This window comes from Nicotiana tabacum, chromosome 12 (assembly GCF_000715075.1).
Source record: "Nicotiana tabacum cultivar K326 chromosome 12, ASM71507v2, whole genome shotgun sequence".
In the NCBI taxonomy this organism is placed as follows: Eukaryota; Viridiplantae; Streptophyta; class Magnoliopsida; order Solanales; family Solanaceae; genus Nicotiana; species Nicotiana tabacum.
In genome coordinates this window covers 121,880,372-121,891,752 of record NC_134091.1, presented here as the reverse complement: position 1 = coordinate 121,891,752, position 11,381 = coordinate 121,880,372, and the positions used below count along the sequence as shown (strand labels likewise).

General features: G+C 37.6%; 1 protein-coding gene across 1 annotated transcript; it reads left to right on the top strand.

The window, feature by feature from the left end:
* Nucleotides 1-352: 352 nt before the first annotated feature.
* LOC142167366 (secreted RxLR effector protein 78-like) lies at nucleotides 353-856 on the top strand. The gene has a single exon (XM_075227530.1). It carries the CDS (start codon nucleotides 353-355, stop codon nucleotides 854-856), a length of 504 nt encoding a protein of 167 aa, XP_075083631.1.
* Nucleotides 857-11,381: the final 10,525 nt, after the last annotated feature.

The window sequence follows — 11,381 nt, the reverse complement described above, 5'->3', positions numbered from 1 at the left end:
ATTTCGGTTGTATCGTACGTACTGATGCAGTGAAAAGGGGTTTTGGAGGGGAAATTATGTCTTAACGAAATCTTTATCCAAGGGATTATAATCCCGGTATTGTTATTCCACCACCAATGTGGGATACGTTTATATCAATATTTGGTATAAAATTATACCAGGATTATTTAATACCAGTAACCAAACATGAAATAAATGTAACCCCAATTTTTATACTGGTATATCCCATTTAATACTTGTAACCAAATGACCCCTAACTATGTTTTGTAAATAGTGCACGAATTATTATGTTTTCAAAGTAGGAAAGTGAACGGAAAACAACGATAGGGGCATCAAGTTGTTAAGCTATACGATGAAAGTGTGGGAGAGGGTGATTGAAGGGAGGTTAAGGAGAAGCGTGTCCATTTCCGAGAACCAGTTTGGTTTCATGATGGGACGGTCGAATACTGAGGCCATTCACATTGTGAGGAGATTGGTGGAGCAGTATAGGGCGATGAAGAAGGATTTGCACATGGTATTCATTGACCTGGAGAAAGCCTATGACAAATTCTTGAGAGAGGTTCTATGGAGATGTTTGGATGCTAGAGGAGTGCCTGTAGCGTATATTAAAGTGATTCAGGACATGTATAATGGAGCTAAGACACGGGTTAGGATAGCAGGAGGAGACTCTAACTACTTTCCGGTTGAGATGGGGTTGCATCAGGGATCAACACTTAGCCCATTTTTGTTTTCCCAGGCGATGGATTCATTGACACGACACATTCAAGGGGAGGTGCCTTGGTATTTGTTATTTGCGGATGACGTAGTCCTGATTTATGAGACGCGGGGTGGCGTTAATGAGAGGTTAGAGGTCTAGAGACATACTCTAGAGTCTAAGGGTTTCAAGTTGAGCAGGACCAAGACAGAATACTTGGAGTGCAAGTTCAGCGGTGTTACCCAGGAAGCGGACGGGGATGTGAGGCTTAATATGCAAGTCATTCCTAGGAGAGAGAATTTCAAGTATCTGGGGTCTATAATTCAGAAGCATGGGGAGATGAATGAGGATGTCACACACCGTATTGGAGCAGGGTGAATGAAGTGGAGGCTCGCTTCCGGTGTCTTGTGTGATAAGAATGTGCCGTTAAGACTTAAGGGTAAGTTCTATAAGGTAGTGCTTAGACCGACTAAGTTGTATGGGGCAGAATATTGGCCAGTCAAAAATTCACATGTCCAGCAGATGAAAGTAGCAGAAATGAGTATGTTGAGATGGATGTGTGGGCATACTAGATTGGATAGAATTAGGAATGAAGTTATTCGGGACAAGGTGGGAGTGGCCTATGTGGAGGCAAAGATGCGTGAGGCGAGGTTGAGATGGTTCGGGGATGTTAAGAAGAGGCGCACAGATGCCCCAGTCAGGAGATGTGAGAGGTTGGCCTTGGGAGGTGAGAGGAGGGGTAGAGGTAGGCCAAAGAAGTCTTGGGGAGAGGTGATTAGGCGGGACATGGCGCAACTTGAGCTAACCGAGGACATGACCCTAGATAGAAGGGTGTTGAGGTTGAAGATTAGGGTAGAAGGTTAGTAGATAGTCGTGCGTTTCCCTTTGTCTTCTCTAGTTCGGTAGTATTAGTGCTAGTCCGATACCCTTCTTTCCTTAGTTTGCTATATTCGCATGTCTTGTTCCGTTATTACTTGTCATCGGTAATTCCGTAGTTTGCTAGCAGTACTTCGTTCATATTCTTGTTTGCTCCATTGGATTTAGTTTTCTAAATATATTGTCGTGCTATTACTTGTTATTAGTACCTCTTTCATATTCTCTGTTGCTATCTTTGATTTAGTTTTCTAATTATTTGTCTTGCTATCAGGACTTCTTTTATCTTTTTTAGCCGAGTCTATCGGAAATAGTCTCTCTGCCCTTCCAGGGTAGGAGTAAGGCTGCGTACATCCTACCCTTCCCAGACCCCACTTGTGAGATTATAGTGGGTGATTGTTGTTGTTGTAATTCATTGTCTTTTTCAAGGAGAAAATGAGAGAAAAAAGAAAGATAAAATCCAAAATGATTTAGCCCAATGAAACCTCGAAGAGAAATTATGGTAGTTTGGTAGCTTTCACTTTGTTGGTGGAAATTCGATTTTCTACCTCGTAATTTGTTTCCTTATTTCCGCTTCCTCTTTGTGAATGATAATTTGTTTTAAAAAAAAGTAGGGAAAATTTGAATTCCAAATATTGTGGTCCAATTGGTCCCGTAAATTAATTTAGTGGGCTATCAATTAGAATCAGACCATTTTCCTTCGTAGAAATGACATCAGGTAGCCAATCTAAAGGGCTGGTATTTAGGAATTAGCCAGTGCATTCTAAATTTTAATATTATAGTTTAATTTTCTTGGATAAAATAAGTACTGACTAATATCCAAATAGCATCCCTAAAAACGGTTGTTTGTGCATTTACCCCTCCATTATCCCACTTCTGTTATGCCAGCTTTGCCCTCCAACTTTTTAATAAAGAATTAACCTAAATAGCCTCTCACCTAATCTCTTAAATTAAAAATAGCCAGCAGATGTATAATATATGTATAATTCATATATAATACATGTATAATTATATATAATTAATATATAATCTATGTATACCGGCTAGAAAAAGTAAACACTAAATCTGACCGGGTAATTGTGTAACAATCTCCTAACTTAAGGCCTAAGCCAATGGGCTTTTATAATGGGCTAGATATTCACTTCTGAACTTGGATCGAATGAACTAGATCTCAATCTTCCACCGGGAAGTTTCTTGGGACAATGATACAAATAGGAGATTTCGGTATCACTTTTGATTTTTTTTACCCTAACAACAGGAGTTTGGGAAAAAAGCCCATGCCAGAATTTTAAAGTTCACTTGCTATAATTTCTCAATCACCAGAATTTTAAAGCACGGAGCAGTTGTAGTGATCGTCGGAATTTTGCCACATATCCTGATATTCATCAGAATTTTCATCCACATGGCTGAAAAATTCTGGTGATCGTCAGGATTACTGGTGCTTCAAAATTCTGGTAAGCATATTTTAAAATTTTGATGCGGGGTTATTTTTTAAAATTATAAATAATGGTTTAAAAAAATCCATCAAGTGTTATTACACCAACTATCTTTAGGGCCAGCCAATGGGCTTTTTGTTGGGCCAACTAATAGATTTTAATCTAGGGCCATAGAGCATATAGGTTTATATTGGGCTACATATTAAACTCTAATCTTGGATCTAAGGAACTAAAGTTAAAAAAATAGATACTTTTCGGACATATAATTGAAAAATAACCACAAAATTAAAAGTCATTAGAAATAGTCAAATTTTGAAATCATAATAGTGTGCTGGATGAATCAAGATTAAAAAAAGTGAAACTCTATCTTAGTAAAATATAAGACCAGTATGATCATATAGTAAAAGTTTACTTATATCGGGTGTTTATATCAAGTAAACAAATCTAAGTCATATGTTTTGAATATACATTTTTAACACTTAATTATGATTAAGTGATATGTACTTTCAATCTTAATTATTGATTCTTATGGTTGTTAATTATTTAATTAATTAGATGTAAACATTCGAGGTGGATGAATATTACAGGATGCACTGATTAAAATTAAATATTTTAAATCTACAAAATGAAACATCAGTGTCTTTTCCGTTTCCAAAGAGAGACAAACCTTAACGAACACAAAGAGTTGAGAGGATGTGATGTTAATTAATGACACAAAACAAATGACTGATTTGTGCTTGACACACTCATCTTTCAATTATTAGTGTCTAATCTAATCACCCTTTGTCACCTTATTTTTCAAAGCACCGCAAAAGCGCCACAGAAAAACATACAATTATTGTATTTTCGGTGTCTAACTTTATTTGGAATAAGACCAGCATAATCATATAGTAATAATGTTACTAGGTGCACACTCGAAGGGTAGTGGCTGCGAGTTTTTCTGGAATTTTTTCGGGAAAAAAAACAACGCTATGATCCACCGGGATGGATATAACGAACACGATCAGGTATGTCGGATATAGAATCAGAAGCAGAACTAGAATTTGAACTTTATGAGTTCTTATTTCTAGGATAATGATATTACATGTTAGTAATTGAATTCTGAATTTTCTTGTTATATATATAGTAAATTTCTTAATATAAATACAAAGTTTAAACTAATACTATTAAATTCAACGAATCCTAACCTTCTAGCTCTGCCCTATATGATTAGAAAATGATTTAGATCCACCCCAATCTTCTTTTGAATTGTTGCTGTTGGACCAACTATCATTTGGATTTTTTAGAGGGGTAAAAAGAAGAAAAATTAAAGAGGGGACCTTTTTTCAAAAAAGACCCAAGTAAGTTTTGGGCCTCCCAAATCCTATACATAAACATATAGTAAGAACAAGAAAGAGAAATTTTGAACGACGACAAAGTTATCTCTGTGTGATTTATAGGTTACAAGTTCGAATCATGAAAACAACAACTAATGCTTGTTGCATTAGGTTAGACTGTCTACATTACATTCCTCCTTAGGGTGTGGTCCTTCCTGAACACTGCACGAATGCGTAATACTTTGTACACTAGGATGTCCTTCTACCAAATATGGTAAGAACAATTACTCCCTCCGTTTATATTTACTTGTCAAGTATTCCATAAATAAATTTTTATTTTTACTTGTCACTTTTCGCATATCAAGAGAAAAATAATTTATTTTTTTTGTTTTGCCCGTAGCATTAATTACACATTACAAATCATTTTTCAAATTCATTAAGACCATACACCAATTAATATGGGTATAATTGTAAATTATGCACTCTATTTATTATTTTTTAAATAATGTGCAAAGTCAATAGTGAACAAATAAAAACGAATGGACGGAGTATATGGGAGGAAACATTTAGGAAAAAGAGACAAAGACATCTTTATTGCTGTTGGTAATAGACCAGGAAATGCATGTAACGGAGTATGACCTCTTAAATAACACTGTATGGTCCCCTCATCAAATTAAGATCCAATATTTACTTGGACAAAATCACTAATTAAAATATCTTTGCCCCAAAGTAATTAATCTGAGTCCTTAATGGTCGGAACGTATCCGGAATTGAACCCATAACTTTGGTTCAGACCTCGTATATTTATTAAAAAATTAATCAAATATATATAAATAATATAATTTGAACCTATTAAATTTGATGGAATATGATAGAATTCTGAATCTGTACGCATAAAATTTATATCCGGGATTTGTCTTTGTTAATAGTGAGTTCATGCATGTATATGTCAAGAATCACATACGAGCAACTCAAACCTCCAGCTTAAATTAACTTTTAAACCACATTTAAATCATGGTTGTAGTGAAATAGTAAGTACTTTTTTTTTTAATCAAAAATTTTGAGCTCGAGCATTGGATATGGGTCACGACAAAAAGTTATCTCGTAAAAAGTCAACTTGCTTGATATAATGATTTCGAACTTTGAGGTTTACTCACACCACGTATAGCAAAGGAAATCAATTTCTTTTTATTGCATTGTATTCTGTTGGCATCTCACTAGGAGAAAAACAAATATCCCAAAATGGATTTGGACAAAATTGGGTGTCTTATTCGAGAATTTTTTTATTGTGTGGGTGAAACTTCTCCTATTTAATAGTATATCTCATTCTTGTGGTTCTTCTTTGTGTAATGTATGTTTTCTCTTTGTATTTTTCTTCCATTACATTGTCAGATATAAATGGACCAAACAAGAAGAGTTTGGGCCTTTATTAAAAAAGAATTAATCTAAATAGCTGTCAACCAATTAGGAAAAGTAAACAGTAAATTTAATTAATGTATAGTAATATATATATATATATTATACCAATTAGGAAAAATAAACAGTAAATTTAATCGATTACTTGTATAAATATATTTTACCAAAACGAATATTAAGTCAAAATCTCTAAAACAAACAAACCACCCTAGCTTTTTACAATCTGTCCCGTTTGTCTTTGAACTCATGTTTTATTATTTGAATATGATGACATCCTTAATATGTTTAGTAGCAAATAAGATGTTCAATCGATTTTAATGTGTTAAATTTAACCAATATAAAAGTGTCTAAATGTTTTAAAACTTTAGATATATTCTTACAAATGAACTACTTTACGACATTAGTGATGTTTTTTCCAACACAACTATGTTTAAACACTAATTTCTTTAAATTCTAACCCATATTGATACATCATCCCTTGAAAATCTAATCAAAATCAAAGCCGTATTGCCATTCATGGGCATTACGATTTTCAGAGATTATTATTATTATTATTATTATTTCAAAAGTTTCCTGTGAATTCATCTTCAGAAGGTAGCCCCATGAATTAAATATCATATTATGTACAAGCTTGGAATTTAGTTTCCATTTTGAAAACAAGCTGTGAATAATGAAAAGACAAATTTGTTAGGATTCGAGTGTAAAAATATCTCTAATTAAGGCCACTCATTTACTAACTTTGGGTTTTAGTGCAAGGACATCACATTTTATGTCTAAGTTTTTGTACAATTGTACGTATGATAAAAAGGATAACATGCGTTCTTGAATGTGAAGACCCAAAAGGTCATCTTATGTTTTAGAACTCGAATCTGCGCTATTAAGCCTTAAAAATCTCATTTTGACCCTCTTCGATTTGCGTGCGCAGTCCGGACAAGTTTTCGGAAAAGCTTTTATGTTGAAAATCGATGAAAATAAGAATTTACGCCTTAAAAGTTGATTTTAGTTGACTTAGGTCAATATTTTTGGTAAACGGGCCCGGATCCATATTTTGACGGTTTCGGTGGGTCCGTATCAAATTATGGGACCTGGGCGTATGCCCAGAATCGAATTCGGAAGTCCATAGCTTGAGTTATGAATTTTTGATGAAAATTAAATGTTTGGAAATTATTTATTTTTAAGAATTGATTGATATTTGGCATTGTTAGTATCGGGTTCGTATTTTGGTTCCGGAGCCCGGTACAGGTTCATTATGATATTTAAGACCTGTCTGTGAAATTTGGTAAGAAACAGAGTTGATTTGACGTGATTCAGAAGTCCGGTTGAGAAAATAGAAATTTTAAAACGTTCTTGAGAATTTCATTTGATTTGGTGCTAAATTCGTAGTTCTAGGTTTTATTTTGGAGATTTGATCGCGCGAGCAAGTCCGTATGATATTTTTAGACTTGTGGACATGTTCGGTTTGGAGGACCGAGAGCTCGGGTGAGTTTCAGATAGGGCACAGGATGTTTTGAACTTAGAAAATTTTGCTGGTATAACTGAACCTGTTGGAGGCCCCTGATCTCGCAAATGCTAACATAACAGGGTCTGCAATTGCGAGGCTTTCATCGCAATTGCGATCAGAAGCCTGGGCCAGCAGTTCTCGCAATTGCGAAGGGAGTCTGGGAAGGGCAGGTTCGCAAATGCGAACATCTACTCGCATTTGCGAGGTTCAGTGGTCGCAAATGCGACACTTTCCTCGCATTTGCGAAGGCAACGAGATTGTGAAGGGAATCGCAATTGCGATTGTTTCTTCGCATTTGCGAGCTTCGCATCTCAGGTCACAATTGCGACACTTGTAGCTGAGTAAAAGGGACTTAGACGGGATTTTTCATTCATTCTTCATATTTTCAAAATCCTAAACTTTAAGAGGCGATTTTCCAAAGATCAAATCTTCCCCAAATCATTGGTAAGTGATTCCTAACTCTTTTCTTTCAACCTTTTACATCTTTTAACAAGATTTGAACCTAGAATCTAGAATTGTTATGGTGAAATTAGGATTTGTGGGTAGAACTTAGGAATTTCGAAATTTGAGGATTTAGACCTCAATTTGAGGTCGGATTCCAAAACTAATTGCACATTCGGGCTCGGGGGTGAATGGGTAAAAGGATTTTGGTCTAAACCCCGGGTTTTGACCAAGCAGGTCCGGGGTCGATTTTTTAACTTTTTGGAGGAAAAATTGGGGAATTTAATTTATGCAATATAATTGATTTCTTAAGCAATATTTGATATTATTGAGTCATTTTTGAATAGATAAGAGTGGTTTGGCGGTGAATTCCAAAAGAAAAGCTTTGATTGAGAATTAAGTGGCATTCAGAGCGAGGTAAGTGTTGTGTCTAACCCTGACTTGAGGGAATTAGGAACCTTAGATTACTTGCTAAATGAAATTCATGTGAGCGGCGTATATGTGAGGTGACGAGTACTTATGCGCTGCCAATTTACCTATTTTCCATGTTTCTCAATTTTTCTTATATTGTCTCATCCCTATGCCTAATTGCTATGTGTTATACTAATGTTCAATTTGTCGTTCTTATCATGTTTACGGATTTTCTGGTGATAATTGAGTTTTTATTTCAAAGTTGAGATTGATGTTATGGAACCAAATATTGAAGTAAGGTTTATACTTGTTGTTCTATCTCCCTGTTGATATTTATCCATTGCATTATGGTAAGAGAGAGTGTTAATGCACGAAGGGTGATGTCGTGCCATATTGTGAGTGTTAATGCACGAAGGGTGATGTCGTGCCATATTGTGAGTGTTAATGCACGAAGGGTGATGTCGTGCCATATTGTAAGTGTTAATGCACGAAGGGTGATGCTGTGCCATGATATGAGAGTAAAAGCAAGAAGGGTGATGCCGTGCCATGATATGAGAGTTAAGGCACGGAGGGTGATGCCATGTCGTTTCTATTTAATTTTTGGTGAGATTGAGAGTAAAAGCACGAACGGTGATGCCGTGCATTTTTCTTTTACTATTTTCACTATTCATGGTATATTGACTGCCCCGGTTATCATTCTGTTGTAGTTGTTTATCTCGTATTCCCCTCAGTATGTTCCCCTCCCGACATTTCCTGTCTAGTTCTTCATTTCTGTTATTTGTATATACACTGTTAAATTGTACAGTTTGATTCGTAGGTGCCTTGCCTTAACCTCGTCACTACTTCGTCGAGGTTAGGCTCGACACTTACCATTACATGGGGTCAGTTGTACTAATACTGCACTCTGCACTTACTATGCAGATTTTGATACCGGCTCGGGTTGATCGAGATTTTGCTATTGGTCCGCTGTCCGGAGACTCAAGGTAGATCTGTCGGCATTCACAGACCTTGAAGTCCCCGTTTATCTTTTCTGTTCTACTGTTTCTTTCATTCAGACAGTTGTATCTCTTTAGACTATTACTTGTAGCAAATTCTAGATTGCTCGTGAATTGTGACTCCAGATCCGGGTGGTAGTAGTGAATACAGTTTTATGATATTCCGCACTTATTATATTTTATCTTAGTTAATTATTATTAATTACTGAATATAAATAAGGAATTGGTTTGATGATTCTCTAACGTTGGCTTACCTAGCAAGTGTTGCCATCACGGTCCCGTCGGTGGGAAATTTCGAGTCGTGACAGTTGGTATCAGAGAACTAGGTTGCCTAGGTCTCACGATTCACGAGCAAGCTTAGTAGAGTCTGGAGGATCGGTACGGAGACGTCTGTGCTTATCTTCCAGAGGCTATAAAGTTTAGGAACAAGTTTCACTTCTATTCTTCTGTGTCGTGCGATTTTGTTTTCTCAATACTTATTGAACTCTTCTACTTTTATCCTCTCGCAGATGGCGAGAACACGTACCGCTTTCTCAGTTGAGCAACAGCCAGAGCCTCTAGTGGCAGCTCCTACACGGGGAAGAGGTCGAGGACGAGGTTGTGCCAGAGGCCGAGGCAGGGGCAGGGCTCAGCCTGGAGCCCGAGCAGCAGTCCCAGCAGTGTAGCCTCAGATAGAGTTTGGCGAGGAGGTTCCAGCCCAGACTGTTCTTGCTGAACCAGCTCAGGTTCCAGAGGGGTTCATTGCTACCCCAGTACTTCAGGACGCTTTGGTCCGTTTGGTGGGCCTTATGGAGAGTGTGGCCTAAACTGGCGCATTTCCCATGGCACCAACAGACTCTGAGGTTGGAGGAGGAGCCCAAACTCCTTTCACTCCCGCTCCAGAGCAGATAGCTCCCCACTATCAGGCTCCAGCAGCTCAGCTAGTCGGATTAGTTCAGCTGGTTATTGCGGCACAGGTCGGAGATGGGCCAACTATGTTTTCTGAGGCTTTGTGGAAATTGGATAGGTTTACCAAGCTCTTTTCTGTTCACTTCAGTGGTGCTCCTTCAGAGGATCCCAGGAGTATCTTGATAGTTGTCACGAGGTTCTACGAAACATGGGTATAGTGGAGACCAATGAGGTCGATTTTGCTGCATTTCAGGTGACTGGTTCCGCCAAGAAATGGTGGAGAGATTACTTGTTGACCAGACCAGCTGGGTCGCCTGCTCTTACTTGGGACCAGCTCTCTCAGCTCTTCATAGAGAAGTTTCTACCTATCACATTGAGAGAGGAGTGTCGCCGTCAGTTTGAGTGTCTCCAGCAGTGCAGTATGACTGTTACTCAGTATGACACCCGTTTTATGGATTTGGCCCGTCATGCCATTCTTCTGCTTCCCACCGAGAGAGATAGGGTGAGGAGGTTTATTGATGGACTTGCTCAGCCTATCAGATTGCAGATGGCTAAGGAGACTGGGAGTGAGATTTCTTTTTAGGAAGCTGCTAATGTTGCCAGACGAGTCGAAATGGTTCTTACTCAGGGAGGTCAGGGGTCTGACAAAAGACCTCGTCATTCCGGTGAGTTCAGCGGTGCCTTATCTAGAGGCAGGAGTACTTTTGGTAGAGGCCATCCTCCCAGGCCGTTTCATTCAGCGCTCCAGGCATCCCACGGTGCCTCAGGTGGTCGTGGCCCTCGGATGCATTATTCCGACCAGCTAGCCTGCAATGCACCACCAACTCCTATTAGTGCTAGGGGTGGGCATAAAATCCGAAAAACCGAATTCTGAACCGAAATGAACCGAACCGAATTAATTTGGTATTTTATTTTTGGTTTTTTCGGTATTTCGGTTTATTTTGGTACAGAAATTTCAGTATTTCGGTAATTCGGTACGATATACAGTATTGAGTTTTTGATATTTCGGTATTTTGGTATAACCGAAATACCAAAATACCAAAATAGTTTACGAAGAAAAGACCATCTTCCAAGAAAAGACCATATTCCACTTCTTAATTGTTTTATTTTGTTCACTGCTCCTTTCCTATTAGTAAGTCTTTTGAGTTTTCCCATGTACTTTTTCTTCCCAGTATACCATTTTTTAAGCAATGACGAAAAGTTAGTTGTTCTAACCCTAGATTTGACTTGTGTTTGGAATTTGGGCTTTCTATAAATCTCCCACTTTCCTTTTATGTGAATCCTCTCCTTTATTGCAGAGTAACAAATATACCCTTTACCAAAAGAAAGAGTCAAAATGGTGTCCTTAAGTTTAACTTCTTTTATGCTTGTTCTGTGTTCATTTTCATAACCTTAAAGGTTTCAATTGCT

Coding starts and splice junctions, on each gene's coding strand:
- LOC142167366 (XM_075227530.1), top strand. CDS start 353: ATGAAAGTGTGGGAGAGGGTGATTGAAGGGAGGTTAAGGAGAAGCGTG.